Here is an 18,926-nt window from a genome sequence, read left to right on the forward strand (position 1 = left end):
CAAAAACAGTTACTTTTCCCAAGTAGTAAGACTGATCAACACCTCTGCCAACTAACTCCGCCACTACTTTATTATTTCCTGTCAGTCACCTATTGTATATCCATCATCACTTTTTAAAATATTATGATTGTTTTCTTTATCTTTTGTGTGTTTTTTTGTGCTGCATTAGACATGGAGTAACAATTATTTCATTCTCCTTTACACTTGTGTACTGGAAATGACATTAAACAATCTTGAACCTTAACCACTCTGTCAAATATTTTCTGAGTGTTTCTACACAGAACTAACTACAGCTCTAATAATCTAGAAGACTGAAAGCAGATGGGGGGTTGTGGATCGTGTCTGATTTTGCTGGCATGCATCCTTGTCAAGTACTCTACACCCAGGAATTTTAATAATTCAAAGTTTCCATAGTGTTGGAGCCAGATGGATGGTGTTTCAATCGGAGGCTGCTTCACCCCTCTTACCATCCCTTGGTCATCCCTTCTGCACATTGGCCCCCAAAAACTTGTTACATTCTGATTTCTACACCAATGATTTGCTTGGTCTTTTGTAGGCTAAATGATGTTGATTGTATTATTGAATCAGTAATTTCACTTTTGTATTGTTTGACTCCAACTTTTTAAACGACTCAAGTTCAAGTTCAGTTTATTGTCTTTCAACTGTACACATGTACACCACCAAACCAAACAACGTTCCTCTGGACCAACGTGCACAATACAATACAGATAACGCACACATATAAGGCATAAATTAATATTACTACTAGTAACTTACCAAATAATAAGGTGCATTTATGACTCAAGATAAAAAGTAAATAGTATAATGCCACTGGTGCTTCAGACGTGATGACACTTGGTTGGTGGCAGGCAGTTCAGTAGTCTCATGGCCTGGGGGAAGAAGCTGTTTTCCATCCTAATAGTCCTTGTCCTAATGCTCCGGTACCTCCTAACTGATTGTAGGGGGTGGGGAGCTGGTCAGTGAGATTGTTGGGTGCAAGGGATAATTAACAATGTTATGGGTCCTGTGTACGAAGCTCTGCTGATATGTATCACTAATGGGTGATGATGCTCTCAACAATGATCCTTTCAACAGTCCTTGCAATCCTTTGTAGGGACACATGTTCAGGTTCCTTGCAGTTCCATACCAGATGGTGATATAGCTGGTCAGGGCACTGTTGATGGGGGGGAGGGGAGCAGTCGCTTCAATCTCGGGAAGTGGAGAGGCTGCTGTGCTTTCTTGACCAACGAGGTGGTGTTGAGGGACTAGGTGAGATTGTCCATTATGTCTGCTATGGCGTGAGAAGGACCTCAGCTGTTTAACGTCTGTTTAAATCAGGATCTGTTTATTATCACTGTTTTTTTTATGACGTGAAATGTGTTGTTTTGCAGCAGCAGACAATGCAATAAAATTGTGATAAATTGGAAAAAAATAGTGCAGAATCAAGGAATAATGAGGTGGTATTCATGGACTGTTTAGCAGTCTGATGGCAAAGGGAAGGAAGCTGATAGTAAAACGTTGAGTGTGTGTCTTCAGACTCCTGTTCCTCCTCCCTGATGGTAGCAATGAGAAGAGGGCACATTCTGGAAGGTGAGTGTCCTTAACGAAGGATGCTCCTTTCTTAAGGAATCGCCCTTTGAAAATATTCTGTGTTGGGGAGGATTGTGCACATGCTGGAGTTGGCTGAGTCTACAACCCTCTGTAGCCTTTTGCAATCCTGTGTATTGGAGGCTGCAAATGCAAAAAGTCAGGATGCTCTCTCAGTACGTCAGTACTGATTTGCAAAAGTCATTAGTGAGCTACCTATCAGATCTCCTCAAACCTGTAATGAAGTGGAGCCACTGTTTGTCTCGTTCATGATTACATAAATGTGTGGGGCCCAGGATAGATCCTCTGACAAGTTGGCTCCCAAGAACTTGAAACTGCTCCCTTTTTCCACAGCTGACTCCTCAGAGATGGGTGATTTCTTCCTTTGTCTTAAGGTTGAGTGCAATTTTGTTATTGTGACACTGCTCAACTACCCAATCTATCTCACTCCTGTATGCAAATAGGTTTTACTATCATGCTCTATATTAGTAACTTGTAGAGCTCCAGTACTTATCTGAGGAATCAATAGAAGAACATTATTCATAAACATGAGATTCCGCAGCTTGATCGTGTTTGAGAGATTCTGCAGATGCTGAAAATACAGAGCAATGCACACAATATGTTGGAGGTACTCAGCAGGTTAGGCAGTATCCAGAGAGAGGAATAAACAGCCAATGTTTTGGACCAAGACTCTTCATGAGGACTATAACGGAAAGGGGAAAAACTGGAAAAATTAGTTTGGAAGAGGGAGAAGAAGGTTTCACTGAACTCCTTTCAAAGAGAAGGTTTAAATTGTTTCAGGATAGGCATACTGTGATGAGTCTTTGCAGTGGAGCAGCAAATCACAAGAGATAATTGTCAAGTTTCAAGATTCTGCCTATACTCTCACAAACATGTCATGTATCCAATGAAGCCTCTGGCTACTGACAGTTCCCAGAATATTAATGGTAGGAGATTCAGTGATTGCAATGATGGTCTGGGGAAGCTATACATTTTGAAAATTGTAGTGCAACTTGACTGCTGTAAGAATAATGTTAAATGTGATCCCTCCTTGGTATAAAAACGTAGGAAAATAAAATATGGGAGCAGGCTAGGCCATTTGGTCCATCGAGTCTGCTCTGCAGTTTCACCGTAGTAGATCCAATTTTTCTGTCAGCCCCGATCTTGTGCCTTCTCCCGTATCCCCTCATGTCCTAACCGGTCAAGAATCTATCAACCTCTGTCTTAAGTATATGTGAGGCCTTGGCCTCCACAGCTGCCTTTGGCAAAGAATTCCACAGATTCACCACTCTCTGGTTAAGGAAATTCCTCCTCATCTTCCTTCTAAAAGGACGCCCCTCTATTCTGAGGTTGTCTCCTCTGGCCTTAGACTCTTCCATCATAGGAAATGTCCTCTCCGTGTCCACTCTATCAAGGCCTTTCACCATTTGATATGTTTTAATGAGGTTACCCCCTCATTCTTCTGAATTCCTGTGAATACATGTCTAGAGCCATCAAACGCTGTTCATGTAACAAGTCGTTCAATCCTGGAATCATTTTCGTGAACCTGCTTTGAACCCTCTCCAGGTTCACCACATCCTTTCTAAGATAAGGGGTCTAAAACTGTTTGCAATACTCCAAGAGGCTTCGCCAGTGCTTTATAAAGTCTCAACATTGTATCCTTGCTTTTACGTTCTAGTCTTCTTGCATTTACTTTCCTCACCCCAGACTCAACCTGCAAATTAATCTTTAGGGAATCCTGCACAAGGACTCCCAAATCCGTTTGCACCTGTTTTTTTTTTGTATTTTCTCTTCATTTTGAACAGTTAACCCTTTCATTTTGTCTACCAAAGTGCATGACCGTGCACTTCCTGACACTATTTCATCTGCCATTTCTTTACCCATTCTCCTAATCTGCCTAAGAACTTCTCCAGCTCCTCCACTTCATCAAAACTACCTGCCCCTCCACCTATCTTCATGTGGTCTGCAAACGTTGCAACAAAGTCATCAATCCCATCATCCAAATCATTGACATATAATGTAAAAAGGTTCGGTCCCAACACAGACCCCTGTGGAACACCACCAGTGACTGGCAGCCAGACAGAAACGGTTCCCTTTATTCCTACTCTTTGCTTCCTGCCAATCAGCCACTACTTTATCCATGCTAGAATCTTTCCTGTAATGCCATGGGCTTGTAGCTTGTTAAGTAGCCTCGTGTGGTACCTTGTCAAAGGCCTTTTCAAAATCCAAATGCACAATATCAACCAATTTTCCTTTGTTTATCCTGCTTGTTATTTCTTCAAAGAATTCCAACAGATTTGTCAGGCAACATTTTCCCTTGAGGAAGCCATGATGACTATGGCCTATCTTATCATGTGCCTTCGAGACCTCTTCCTTAATTAAACAACTCCATCATATTCCCAACCACTGAGGTCAGACTAACTGGTCTATAGTTTCTTTCTTCTGTCTCTCTCCACTCTTGAAGAGTGGAGTGACATTTTCAATTTTCCTATATTCCAGAACCATTCCAGGATCTAGTGGTTCTTGAAAGATCATTATTAATGCATCCACAATCTCTTCAGCCACCTCTTTCAGAACTCTGGGGTGTATACCACCTGGTCCAGGTGACTTATCTACCTTTAGACCTTCCAGTTTCTAAAGAACCTTCTCTCTAGTTATACCACCGTACTGCTAGTGTCTTCCATAGTGAAGACTGATGCAAAATACTTATTCCATTCACCCACTTTTTCATTGTCCCCCATTACTACCTGTCCAGCATCATTTTGCAGTGGTCTGATATCTACTCTCGCCTCTGTTTTATACTTTATGTATCTGAAGAAACTTTTGGTATCCTCTTTACTATTGACCAGCTTACTTTCCTATTCCATCTTTACCACCTTATTGATTTTTTTAGTTGCCTTCTATTAGGTTTTAAAAGTTTCCTAATCCTCTTATCTTCCAACTAATTTTTGCTCTAATATGGCTTTTTGGCTCTCTTTGGCTTTTGTGTTGGCCTTGACTTCTCTCGTTAGCCATGGTTGTGTTATCTTTCCTTTAGAATACTACTTCCTCTTTGGGATTATTTATCCTATGCCTCTGAATTGCTTCCAGAAATTCCAGCCATTGCTGCTCTGTCATCATCCCTGCCAGTGTTCTTTTCCAATTAATTCTGGCCAACTCCTCTCTCAGCTCTCTGTAATTTACTTTCTCCACTGTAATACTGATACACCTGACTTTAGCTTCTCCTTCTCAAATTTCAGGGTGAATTTGATGATATTATGATCACTTTCCCCTAAGGGGTCTTTTACCTTAAGCTCTCTAATCAATTCTGATTCATTGCACAACTCCCAGTTGATCCTCTAGTGGGCTTAACCATGCGCTGCTCTAAAAAGCCATATTATAAGCACGTTAGAAATTTCCCCCTCCTACCTGATTTTCCCAATCTACCAGCATATTGAAGTCCCCCATGACTATTCTAACATGGCCATTATGGTATGCAGTTTTTTTTAATCTCCTTTGTAACTTGTAGACCACCCTTGCTGCTGTTTAGGGGTCTGTATAAAATTCCCATTAGGATCTTCTTATTCTTGCAGTTCGTTAGCTCTATTCACAAAGAATCAACACTTTCTGACCTCCTCTTTCTAATGATTTGTTTTCATTTATTACCAACAGAGCAACGCTGCCCCCTCTGCTTTCCACCCTATCCTTTCGATACAATGTGTATTCTTGCACATTGAGCTCCCAGCTATAATCTTTCAGCCATGATTCAGTGGTGCCTACAACATCATACCTGCCAATCTGCAACTGCGCTGCAAGTTCATCTCGCTGATTTATGATGTTAAAAGTCTGTTGTGTCGCTTTTTCCGAGCTTTGTGCCCAGAGAGTTGGCCCCATAAAGGCTCAGATCTCCAGACACAGCCCACGGCAGCTAACTCGCTGCTTCTGATGTTCCATGTTCTCCCACGATGCCTCTGTCAGGAGCACCCGCCTTGAATCAGCCCTTCTCCAGAGCCATGGAAATCTAGCACCCTGAAGGCACCTTTGCCTTCCAGGCCGCGTCATTGGGATATCAAAAAGCGGCCGGTCGTGAGGCCGTGAGAGTGGGTCCCATTCCCGCAGAGAATCGAAGTCAAAGTGTAACTCCAGGTCAGGGTCCTCAAAAGAACCCTGAAAAGGGAAAAAAAGAGAGATATCAAGGATAGAAGCAGAGCTGTTTCTGAATATGCAAGCAAAGAATCAGAATCAGGTTTATTGTGGCGTGAAATTTGTTAACTCAGCAGCAGTTCAATGCAATACATAATCCAGCAGAGAAAAAAATAATAAATAAGTAAATCAATTATGTATATTGAATTGATTAAACAAAATCGAGCAGAACAGAAATACTGTATGTTTTTTTAAAAGAAAAATGAGGTAGTGTCCAAAGATTCAATGTCCATTTGGGAATCAGGTGGCAGGGGGGAAGAAGCTGTTCCTGAATCACTGAGTGTGTGCCTTCAGGCTTCTTTACCTCCTATCTGATGGTAACAGTGAGAAAAGGCCCTTAATAATGGATGCTGCCTTTCTGAGACAGCGCTCCCTGAAGACGTCCTGGGTACTTTGTAGGCTAGTACCCAAGATGGAGCTGACTAGATTTACATCCTTCTGCAGCTTATTTTGGTCCTGTGCAGTAGTTCCTCCATACCAGACAGAGATGCAGCCTGTCAGAATGCTCTCCACAGTACGACTATAGATGTTTTTGAGTGTATATGTGTTGACATGCCAAATCTCTTCAAACTTCTGATAAAGTATAGCTGCTGTCTTGCCTTCTTTTTAACTACATCGATATGTTGGGACCAGGTTAGATCCTCAGAGATCTTGACACCCAGGAACTTGAAGCTGCTCACTCTCTCCACTTCTGATCCCTCTGAGGATTGGTACGTGTTCCTTCACCTTACCCTTCCTGAAGTCCACAATCAACTCTTCCGTCTTACTGATGTTGAATGCCAGGTTGTTGCTGCAATGCCACTGCACCAGTTGGCATATTTCACTCGTGTACGCCTTCTCATCATCACCTGAGATTCTACTAACAATGGTTGTATTGTCAACAAATTTATTGATGGTATTCCATAATAACACATGTCTTCCAATGTCATGAGCATTTATTTTGTGCACTAACATTTTAAATGCACCTTAAAAAATGTCTTCTGGAAATCCAAATGTATCTCATTTACAGGTCCTCTCTATTGTTTCATTTAGTTGCATCCTAAAAAACTCTAGCAAAACTGCCTTTATCTTTCATGGGACTTGGCAGATCAAATGATTCAGCATGGACTAAATGGGCTAAAGATTCTGTGCTCCACTTTTCTATGACTCTGACTGTAAAACCATGTTAACTTCCCAAAAGCAGATGTGCAACTAACAGGCTTTTAATTTCCTACTTGTCGTCCTTCCCACTTTGAATAGTAATCAAATCTTTAAAGATTTAAATATTTATCTTTATTTGATCATCAGAACACATAAATAACTGCATTGTTTGCGTCGAATTAGATCAGTGAGGATTATACTGGTCAATCTGCAAGTGTCTGGTGCAAGCATAGCAGAGCCACAATTTACTATAACCTTAATCCAGACATCTTTGGGATGTAGAAGGAAACCCATGTGGTGATGGAGGAGAATATACAAACTCCTTGGTGGGAATTGAACTCTGATCTTACGGCTTGTGCTGTAAGTTGTTGCTCTAACTGCTACACTAGGTGCTGCTTCTAGTGCCCTCCCAAAATTCAGTAGGTGTTAAATTCAAAGTGCATTTCTTATCAAAGTATTTATGCAGTATACAACCCTGAGATTCATCTTCCCACAGTTCAAAGAGAACCATCAACCCTCTGCGTTAAAACAACAAATCAAGCAAACAACAACAAAAAACAAGTGAAAAACACAATATAAAACTCCAACCCACAAAGTCATCAAAAGTGACCAGACATACTCAGTTCAGGTCAGATCAATTCAATCTAGCGTGGTATTGTCCATTATCTACAGACCACCCAGATCAAAATCACACAAAATAGCAACCAGAAACGTTTCATAACCTGAATACAGAGACCAATCTACAAAACCTTAAACCAATTATTCTGCTATGTCTCAAGCCACTTCTGTAAGACTCTTTTAAGTTGGTATTTAAACACTTTGTTCCTTGTAAAATGTAATGTTGTAAGCTCTACGCTGCTTGAAACAAGCCCATCTGCTCAGCTTTAGAGACTTGCAATATCTTCTATCATGGAATTGATGTAAAGTATTGATTTAAAGTAATTGCCAGCTCCTAGTTAATTTTTATTGATAGTCGAGTCTCACCCTGTAAGGACCTTTGCTGCCTCTTAAGTATCCTTGGAAGCTCTAGCGCCTCTCATAATGAATTGCCTCCCTACTGTTCCGTCTGGTTGCCTCAGAATGTGGAAGCTTGAGTGAGGATGCAGAGGAGATTTACCAGGATGCTGCCTGGATTAGAGAGCATATCTTATTAAAATAGGTTGAGTGAACCGGGGCTTTTCTCAGAGTGAAGGGGGATGAGAGGTGTCTTGATAGAGATGAGGCGTGGATCAAATAGGCAGACAAACGTTTTTCCCATGGCTAATACTAGGGGGCCTAATTTTAATATGTTTGGTGGAAAGTATATTGGAGGGGGGAGTGTTAGAGATAAGTTTTTTTTACACAAAGAGTGGTAGGTGTGTGGAACAAGTTGCCAGGAGTGTAGTAGAGGCAAATACATTAGCGATATTTAAGAGACTCTTAGGCACATGAATGATAGAAACAAGGAGAGCTATGTGGGAAGGGAGGGTTGGATTAATCTTAAAATTGGTTATACTTTTAGCACAAAATTGTAGGCTGAAGGGCCTGTACTCTGCTGCCCTGAACTATATTCTTTATAACCTGTTGCTTTTTAGACTCCCACTGCTATTTCCTTAAAAATTCTTAGTAGTCTTATTTAACATTAACTTTTACTAAGGTATGATATAATTTATGATTTAACATTTTCCTTGACTGATGTAATTGAATATCTTTCTCATTGTGTCCTTTTTAATTGAGATTATTATTTGCTGAGTATTATAAGATATCTATTTAAATATCAGCCACCACTCGTCTGCTGATCTTTCTTCAGAGTATTTTCCCAGTCTGTCCACTCTAGATATCTCATAAGTTACCCTTACTTAAATCGAAGACCTGAGGTGTGCTTCCTCAAACTATATCTGAAATTCAAAGATGCAAAAGATTCAGGTACATTTGTTATTGAAGTATATATGCGGGCGATAACCCTGAGTCTTGACTTTCCACAGACAGCCAGGAAACAAAGAAAGTAAACCATGGAAACCCATTCAAAGTAAAACATCAAATTCCCCCTCCCCCACACACAAAAAAAAAGCAAATCGTGCAATCAGAACTGGAAAGGAAGGAGATAGAATCTAGAATAAGGAGGGGAAGGAGTACAAACTGGCAAGTTGGACAAAATGAAGGGGAAGCTGGGTGGGTGGGGGAGAGGGGTTGAAGTGAGAAGCTGAGAGGTGATAGGTGGAAGAGGTAAAGGGCTGGAGAAGAAGGAATCTGTTATAGGGGAGTTGACCATGGAAGAAAGGGTAGGGTAACCTAGAGTGGTGGCTATAAGAGCTGGCACAATTCATGTAATACCATTACAGTGCCAGCAACCTGGGTTCAATTTCACCACTGTCTGTAAGAAGTTTGTACGTTCTCACCGTGACTGTGTGTAGTTCCTCTGGGTGCTCCAGTTTCCTCCCACATCCCAAAGATATACGGGTTGGTAGGATAATAGGCTGCATGGGTGTTATTGGGAGGTGCGGGCTCATTAGGACCTGCTACCATGCTGTGTCACTAAATCAAATTTTAAAAAAGAAGCTTATTCACTCCAATGGTGGTGCTTTAAAATATTACTTATTCTGACTGTCTCAGTAAAGCAACCAGCATAATCAAAGACCCCATCGACCCAGCATCTTTCCCATCGGGCAGAAGATGCAAAAGCCTGAGAGCATGGGCCACCAGACTCCTATTCCATTCTCCTCAGACTCTTGAACGAACCTCTTGTAAAATAATGCCAGCATGGTAGCATAGTGGTTGGAATAATACTATTGCAGTGCCGGTGGCCTGGGTTCCATTCCTGCCACTGTCTGTAAGGAGTTTATATGTCTCTCCAGGAATGTGTGGGATTCCTCCGCGTGCTTGGGTTTCTTCTCATATTCTAAAGGTGTATAGGAGTTCCCAACCACAGACCCCTCGGTTTATGGTAGGGTCCATGGCAGTAAAAAGGTTGGGAACCCCTGGGATGATAAATTAGTTGGTCACAGGGGTGTAACTGGGCAGCTGATAGGACCAAAGGGGCTGTTATGATGCTATCTCTAAAGAAGATAAAATAATACTTATTTATTTATTTGTTTGCTTGTTTTATATTCCCAGGGGAAGTTGGATTTGAACACATCCCTGCCAATAAGACAGACTGCATCCATTTTCAAACAGCCGGTAACTAAAGTTACAGATCATCCAAATAACAAAGTTAAAACAGAGATGCAGAAAGTAATAGAGCAGCCACGTCAAGTAAGTTTAACAGCTTCTGAATATTTTAATCATGGGCATTACATATATTGTATGTATAATACAAAAAGGTATATGTTTTGGGTCAGAATCTGGTCTATACGTTCAGCGGCCAGTTTATCAGGTACAGGCGTGGACCCCAGTGTAACCTTCTGCTGCTGCAGCCCACCCATTTCGAGGTTCGATGTGCTGTGTGCTCTGCACACCACCGCTGTAACACATGGTTATTTGAGTTATTTTCGCTTTCCTGTCAGTTTGAACCAGTCTGTCCATTCTCCTCTGACCTCTGTCATTTACAAGGCATTTATACTCACTGAACTGCTGCTCACTGATTTTTTTATTTTATCCACCATTTTCTGTAAACTCTAGAGCAGGGTTTCCCAACCTTTTTCATGCCGTGAACCCCGACCATCAACTGAGGGGTCCATGAACTCTAGGTTGGGAACCTCTGCTCTAGGGACTATTATGTGTGAAAATCGCAAGAGATCAGCAGTTTCTGAGATACTGAAACCACCCTGTCTGGCACCAACAATCATTCCACGGTCAAAGTTACTTAGATCACATTTCTTCCCCATTCTGATGTTTGGTCTGGACGACAACTGAACCTCTTGACCATGTCTGCATGCTTTTATGCATTGAGTTGCTGCCACATGATTGGCTGATTAGATATTTGCATCAGAATCAGGCTGAAATGAGAATATTTAATCATATCCATTGAGAGTTCTGTTGCCACTCGAGTCGCCCTTGAAGGGTTTACAGGTGCAGCTAATGAAGTGGCCACTGAGTGTATATTGTATGTATATTACAAAAAGAAGCATACTTAAAATCAGGTTCATTATCACTGACATATGTCATGAAATTTGTTGTTTTGTGACAGCAATACAGAGCAATACATATAATACACTATAAGAAATACGTTTGAAAAAAGTAAGTACTGGAAAAGGAAGATGGGGGAGTTTGTCATCAAAGCATTGATTATAATTGATACCTGTACCTGGCTGGAAGCCCGAGAAGAGCTTATTTGTTATGTATTCTTGTTTATGTAAATAAATTCACGATGATGTTTATTTATTTACTTTAACTTCATAATTTAGAGATACATTACAATCAGTTCTTTCAGTTTCGCCCAATTATACCGATGTCCAATTAACCAAACACCCCACTTGTCTTCGGAATGTGGGAGAAAACCGGAGAGCCCGGAGGAAACCTGCATGGTCATGGGGAAAACATACAAACTCCTTACGGACAGCGGTGGGAATTGAACCCAAGTTGCTAGAGCTGTAAAGCAATGTGCTAACCACTACGCTACAGTGCTGCCTATGTGGTCCTGTCCTGTGCCATAGATTCAGATTTGTCCTTTGTGGCTTGAGTTGGATATTACTTTTCTTGGACCCTCCCTTATTTGACTCCTCCACAATAACTTGCTAGTAATTTGAAAACCCTGCAGTATTTCACTTTATAATTATTTACCTAGTATCTTTAAATTAAATTTGAAATAATTTACTTCCCTTTGTGGCCGAACTTGTGTGTTCAAAATTCAAAGTAACTTTATTATCAAAATACACACGTCACCATATAGAACCCTGAGATTCATCTTCCTGCGGTAAATCCACAATAGAATAATACGTATAATAGAACCAATGAAAGACCACATCAACTTAGGCATTTAACCAGATTGCAAAAGACACAAACTGTGCAAATACAAAAAAATGAACATGAATATCTTACCTTGAACTCATTATCTTGTTAAATCTGTGGCTTGAAAGTTGGATGTATCGCATACATAAAACATAACAGTACAGTACAGACCCCTTTGGCCCACAATATTGTGCCGACCCTTTGACCTACTCCAAGATCAATCTAACCCTTCCCTCCCACACAGCCCTCCATTTTACTTTCAACTACGTGCTTCTCTAAGAGTCTCTTGAATGTCCCTAATGTATCTGCTTACAGAATGAAATATCTTATTAAAAGTAATCACAGACTGGTTTGACGAAGCTGTCTCTCAGTTGGATTTGATCAGGGTGAAGATTTAATTGTATTACAATTGTAAGAGTTTTACCTATAAGGAGCAATAAGAGCATTTTGTTGCTTAATATTTACACATTTCGAACTATTGCTTCTGTCAACTGCATTTTTGTGTTTGAAAGGTTTCTGTCAGAACAAGTAGTACATGGTCTCTGTGTGGAACTTCAAAGGATGTAATTTTTCCTATGTAGAAGAGTTCAGAATCAGAAACAGGTTTAACTTCACTGGTGTGTGTGTGTAGATTTTTTTTCTTGTCCCTTATGGGTAGTGTATATTTTTCCTTCAATCTCAGGTCCTCTGCCTCAATTCCTTGCTGAACCTAGAGGTGCACTCCCTGGACTGAGATCTCAGATGTTGTTCCTGGAATTTGTTGGAGCCACTCTCCCAGTCCAGGTGTCACAGCTCCAAGTGCTCCTGTCACCATCGGGATTACTCTGGCTTTAACCTTCCACATCCTTTCTATCAGCTCTTTCAAGCTCTGGTATTTCTCCAGCTTCTCATATACTTTCTTCCTGATGTTCTGTCATTCAGGATTGCCACATTTATTACGATTGCTTTCTTTTGTTCCTTGTCCAATATTATTATGTCTAGTTGGTTGGCTGGTATCTACTTATCAGGTGGCAGAGGCTTGCTTGTGGGTCTTTCAGCCATTGGACTCTGGTGTTATGTGATGCTTCTTTCTCCCATATGCTCTTCCAGTACTCCTCAGATGCTGATTTGGTTGGTTCAGGTGCTGGCACATTGGTGCTCTGGAACTGTGTGAATAGTTGCATTTTCCATGTGCAAGATGATGGTATTGCTTTTCTGTCATCTGTGAATTGTCGATGTGGGGTTTGAACTCATATTTCCTGATCTGCTTGGTTCTGCGGTGATGTTGCTGTGGTGCATCGTGATTGTATGTCTTCCAATTCAAGATGTGATATCAATCCTCTGTTGACGGTGTTTGATCACTGGGTAACCAGTTATTTTTCTGTGTACGTGGACGATGGTCTTCATTGTTGCCAGAATACCCACTTGATGCACCCTCTTTCACATGGGTTTCTGTTAAAGTATCATTCCATTAATTCCACTTCGTCCAGTCGCATCCATTTATGGTTGTTCCAATAGCCAAGTTGTCACCAGATATATAAAAGACAAAATGTGTGATTGCATAAGTATTCACCCCCTTTGTCAGTATTTAGTAGATGCATTTTTGGTGGCAATTAACAGCCTTGAGTCTGTGTGGACGTCTCCATCAGCTTTGCACATCTGGACACTGCAAAATTTCCCCATTCTTCTTTACAAAACTACTCAAGCTCTGTCAGATTGCATGGGGATCGTGAGTGAACAGCCCTGTTCAAGCCCATCCACAAATTCTCAATTGGATTGAGGTCTAGACTCTGACTGGGCCACTCCAGGACATTAACTTTGTTATTTTTAAGCCATTCCTGTGTAGCTTTGGCTTTATGCTTGGGGTCATTGTCTTGCTGGAAAACTAATCTCCCAAGTCGCAGTTCTCTTGCAGACTGCATCAGATTTTCCTCCAGGATTTCCCTGTATTTTGTCACATTCATTTTATCCTTCAGGCTCCTGTACCTCCTTCCTGATGGCAGCAATGAGAACAGGGCATGTCCATGGTGACAGGGGTCTTTAATGATGGAGGCTGTCTTTTTGAGGCATTGATCTTTGAAGATGTCCTGGACGCTGGGGATTTTAAGTGACTCCTTTGTAATATGTGATTTTTGGACCTGGTCTTTTACTCAGAAAGCGTATAGTCATGGAGTCATAAAGTACAATTTCAGCCCATCTAGTCTGAGCTGAACTATTAATCTGCCCAGTCCCATCAACCTGCACCCAGATCTTAGCCCTTCATACCCCTTCCATCCTTGTACCTATCCACTCCCTCACCACCCTCTCAGCAATGAAATTCTACCCCCCCCATGTTCCTGTCAAATATTTCACCTTTCATGCTTAATCTGTGACCTCTAGTTCTAGTCTCACCCAACCTCAGTGGAAAAAGCCTGATACAAAATTATGAGGCGTATACCTCTATGAAATCTCCCCTCATTTTCTAATGCTTCAGGGAATAAAGTCCTAACCTATTCAATCCTTCCCTATAACTCAGGTCCTCAAGTCCTGGCGACATCCTTGTAAATTTTCTCTGCACTCTTTCAATCTTATTGATAGCTTTCATGTAGGAATAAGCCATTGGTAACTAATGATAGATCTATCTATTTATCGTAGAGGTTCACAACCTTTTTTATGTCATGGACCAATGCCATTAAGCAAGGGGTCCACGGTCCCAATTTGGCAACCCCTCATTTTGAGATACAGACCCTTCCAGCTTAACGAGCCACACCACCCACCAACCCATGTATTTAACACTCACAAGGGAAAATCTGCAGGTGCTGGAAATCCAAGCAACACGCATGAAATGCTGGAGGAATTCAGCAGGGCACGCAGAAAGAATAAACAGTCGATGTTTTCTCCAGTCCTGATGAATGGTTTTGGCCCAAAATGTTGACTGTTTACTTTTTTCCATAGGTGCTGCCTGGCTGGCTGAGTTCCTCCAGCATTTTGTGTGTGTTATTTAACACTAGCCTATTTATAGGACAATTTACAATGACCATTTAACCAACTAACCAGTCCATCTTGGGACTGTGAGAGGACATGCAAGCACCTGGAGAAAACCCATTCAGTCATGGGGAGAAGGTACAAACTGTTTTCCATCGATGCTGAAATTGAACTTAGATGTCCTGAGCTGGATGTCAGGCTAACTGCTACGGTAGTACCCATTTGCGTGTTAAAGGCCGCGACAGATTCTGAAGTGTACATGATGCTGCCCACCATATAATGTGTCATTCTCTCTCACTAGACTAGGAGTTCCCAACCAGTTTTATGCTCTGGACCCTTATCATTAACCAAGGGGCCTGTGGTCCCCAGGTTGGAAACCCCTGCACTAGACCATTATTTTTAAACACAATTTCCTTTGCTCAGCACTTTCTCTTCAAGGGTTTTACTTTTTTGTTCTTAATTCCACTGTTAATCAGTTTAATATGAAAAAGAGATGGAACTATATTACTTGGCAACTTGTAATCCAATGGGATGTCTATAATGACCTCATTGTATACTCGTGACATTTCTATCAATTCCCTATAGAAAGACATCCAATATGGCATTAGCAGGAGTGATGATTATTCTATCTGAAATGCAAGTTGGGTAGATAAAGTGCACACTCACTGGAGTGCTACCACTTTGTCCAACAACTCATACAGGCATGAGGGTGAATTTCTTTAGACGGAGGGTAGTGAATCTGTGGAACTTATTGCCACAAATGACTGTGGAGGGCAAGTAATTGGATATATTTTAAGTGGAGATTGATAGGTTCTTCATTAGTAAGGGTGTCCAAGATTACTGGGAGAATGTAGGAGAGTGGATTTCAGAGGGATTAAAATATTAGCCATGATATAATGGTAGAGCAGGTTTATTGAGCTGAATGGCCTAATTCTGCTCCTATGTCTTATGCTATGTTGGATCTTTGTTTATTTTCTGAACCCTGGGTTCTAATGGAAGTCAGGACTGATGAGCAGTCTTAACTCTAATAATAATTTATTTTAAAGTAAAACAAACATACAAATACTATGCAACCCAAATAAAAAGCTGAGAAACAATTTTAAGAGCTAATGAGTGCCAAAGAATGCGAAGAGAAAAAAAGATGACATCTGAAAAATCCATCACTTTTATAGATAAGATGAGGAAAATTCCCTGGATAGAAATAAATTGGTTAATAGACCACATATTTAAAACAATTGCATCATGTGGGTAATGTATTAATACTTAGCCTTTGAGAAATGAGAAAGGTAATAAACAGTTTAGCTACTATACTGCTTTCTGTCTGTACAAGGGGATGAGCCACCACATACTGTGAAAAATACCAGTTTGCTAAAAAGTTAAAACAATTAATACTATTATATTAAAAAGAGGTTTCCAACAAGTATTATTGTATTACATATAAGCAGCACAAAACAGGATATTCATGACATACAGATCTCAGGATCTGTGATCACAATTTGAAATTTCCAGACTTGAGTATTGCTCATTTGTTCATAAGCAGCAAGAATATAGAATTGGCCCAATGGGGAGATTTTGAATGGTGAGTAGATGGACTGCTGTATAATTTCTGAGCTTTTAGATTTGTTGACTTTTTGAAGGTGACCCAGTTGAATGATTTTTATTCATTAATCATTACTTGCTGGAGCTAACATTTACACAGGATTATGACTTCAATTAAACTGCACAGTTAACAGATGTCAGACTGCTTTGGAGCTGATGTGTCTTGTTTTGGTCCTTGTGCAACAAGGATTAACTTTATTCCCAGATACTATACGGAATTTGTTATGGTGTGTTGGAGCAATATGTAACAGAAGAGAAACAACTTTCAAAGTTCAAAATAATTGTATTATCAAGTCAAGTTGTTTATTGTCATATAAGTATATACATGTGTAAAACATATATAACCATATAATGTGCATAGAAACAAGAGAGTGTTTGTCCGAACCGGGATGTAAAGGACAGTAGTATGCATAATACATAACAGGAGATAAGTTATGGAGGTAAAGTTAAAAATCTACAGATGACTCACATATAAATAACAAACTAAAGTGCATAAATTAAATATTGTAAGATATGAACAGATTAACCAGTAATACTTCGAAAATGATATGGCAGGGAGTTCAAAAGCCTAATGGAAGATGCTGCTTCCCATCCTGACCATTCTTATTTTTATGCATTGGAGTCTCCTGCCTGGTCGTAGAAGGTCAAACAGGATGCTGGATGGATGGGTGGGTCCTTAATAATACTAAGGGCCCTGTGTATGCAGCACTCCTGATAAATGTCCTCAATGGATGGTGGGCAGACACCCATGATCCTCCCAGTTGATGTCAGAGTCCTCTGTAGTGACTTCAGGTCTGATGCTCGACTGCTCCCATACCAGGTCGAGATGCAACTTGTCAAGATGGTCCCAATAGTGCTCCTGTTAAACGCAGTTAAGATTGGTTGATGGGGGAGTGCTTCACTTGCCTCAATCTCCTCAGGAAGTGGAAGTGCTGCTGTGCTTTCTTATTCAGGGAGGAGATATTGAGGGACCAGGTGAGGCCTGGGATGGGAACTCCCAGGAACTTAGTGCATTTAACTATCTCTATGGAGGAGCCGGGGGATGGTTCCTCGTCATCTTCCTGAAGTCCATAATGACTTCCTTGTTCTTCTCCACATTTAGGCTTAGGTGGTTGTTCTTAACACCAATTCATCAGCTGGATAAACAGTTTACTGAAAAGATTAACAGCTTATGTTTCGGACCAAAACCCTTCCTTAGGACTGGAAAGTAAGAGGGCAAAAGTGAGAACAAGAAGGTGGAGGAAGGGATCAGTCTTCCTTATGTATAGTTTTTAATAAATTCTATTGTCTAATGATTAATAATATCAGAGAGTGTATACAGTATACAACCTGAAATTCTTGCTCTTCTCAGACATCCATGAAAACAGAAGAGAACCCCAAAGAACGAATGGCAGTAAAACATTAGAACCCCAAAGTCCCCCTCAACCATCTCTCATGCACAATCGGCAGCAAAGCATCCGGCTTTGCTCCCAAAGCAAAACTGTCCTCCCGCTCCCCCACTTATTTCAGCAGAAAGTATCAGCACCCACCAATTAACCAATAACAAAGCTCCCAAAGTGAGACCATGATCTGCAGTCCAGCAAAAACTAATTGTTCACGCAACAGTTCGACAAGCCACAGGTGCCCTCTCACCCCCCTCACCCCCTCACCCCTTCCCAATGGCGTGTCTTCAAGGCTGCATCCTGGGGATATCAATAAACATCCGCAGTAAAGAACCACAGTTTGAGTGCAGCTGTAGGTCATGGACTTCAACAGAACCCCATCCTTCTTGAAAAAGAGACATTAGAGGGAAGAAATTAAGCTATTGCACTGATGAGTTTGAAGCAGGCACCCTCTGGCAACATCTTAGCTCTACTCTCCCTCTTAGCTCCGTCCTGCATTTCTTTATTTTCTTGTAAATACCTGTAAAAAAAAAAAATGGGTCTTAAGGTAATATATGGTAAATTGATAATAAATTTACTGTGACTTTAGTGTAAAGCTGGCACCAGGTGAGGGACGGTGGGGTATAAAGTAAGAAGCTGGGATGAGTTAGGTGTAAGTGGTAAAGGACTGAAGAAATCTGATGGGAGAGGAGAGTGGAGCATGGGAGAAAGGAAAAGAGGGTAGGGACCAGAGAGGGGTAATGGACAGGTGAGGAGAAGAGAAAGGTTAAGAGGGGAGCCAGAATTTGGAATAGGAAAAGAGAGAAGAGGAAAGGGGAGAAATTGCTGGAAGTTAGAGAAATTAACATTCCGTTTTGGTGTCACTAAGTTGAGATGCCGCCTGACAGGCTGAATTCCTCGGGCAATTTGTGTGTGTTGCTCTGGAGTTCCAGCATCTGCAAAATCTCTTGTGTTCACTTTTCCCTCAAGTTAATCACAGGTTATATGGCAGCACAGATACAGAAACACATATTTATGATATGTGATACAGGGAGCTGCAATACTGTAACAGCACGACACAGTTAGAGCTTGAGGAGCCAGAGTCCTGAGTTTAAATCTGGCACTGTCTGTAAGGAATTTGTACACCCTCTGGCTAAAGATAACCCTTCTCATCATAACTAAAGTGACTTCCTTCTAATTGTGTCCTTTGCTCCTGGACTCCCCCCACTACAGGAAGCATCCTCTCCA

At 41.0% G+C, this 18,926-nt stretch overlaps 1 protein-coding gene across 3 annotated transcripts in view; it reads left to right on the forward strand.

Moving 5' to 3' along the window:
- Positions 1–18,926, forward strand: part of LOC132405022 (methyl-CpG-binding domain protein 3-like) — a 127,966-nt gene that overhangs the window by 35,977 nt on the left and 73,063 nt on the right. For 2 of the 3 annotated variants that reach the window (XM_059989719.1, XM_059989718.1), the window contains exon 3: positions 10,003–10,140. The exons of the other annotated variant lie outside the window; for it this stretch is intronic. In XM_059989719.1, the coding sequence (XP_059845702.1) occupies positions 10,003–10,140 (138 nt within the window). The remainder of the gene's footprint in view (positions 1–10,002; positions 10,141–18,926) is intronic. 3 annotated transcript variants of the gene reach the window in all.

This window comes from Hypanus sabinus, chromosome 14 (assembly GCF_030144855.1).
Source record: "Hypanus sabinus isolate sHypSab1 chromosome 14, sHypSab1.hap1, whole genome shotgun sequence".
Classification (NCBI taxonomy): Eukaryota; Metazoa; Chordata; class Chondrichthyes; order Myliobatiformes; family Dasyatidae; genus Hypanus; species Hypanus sabinus.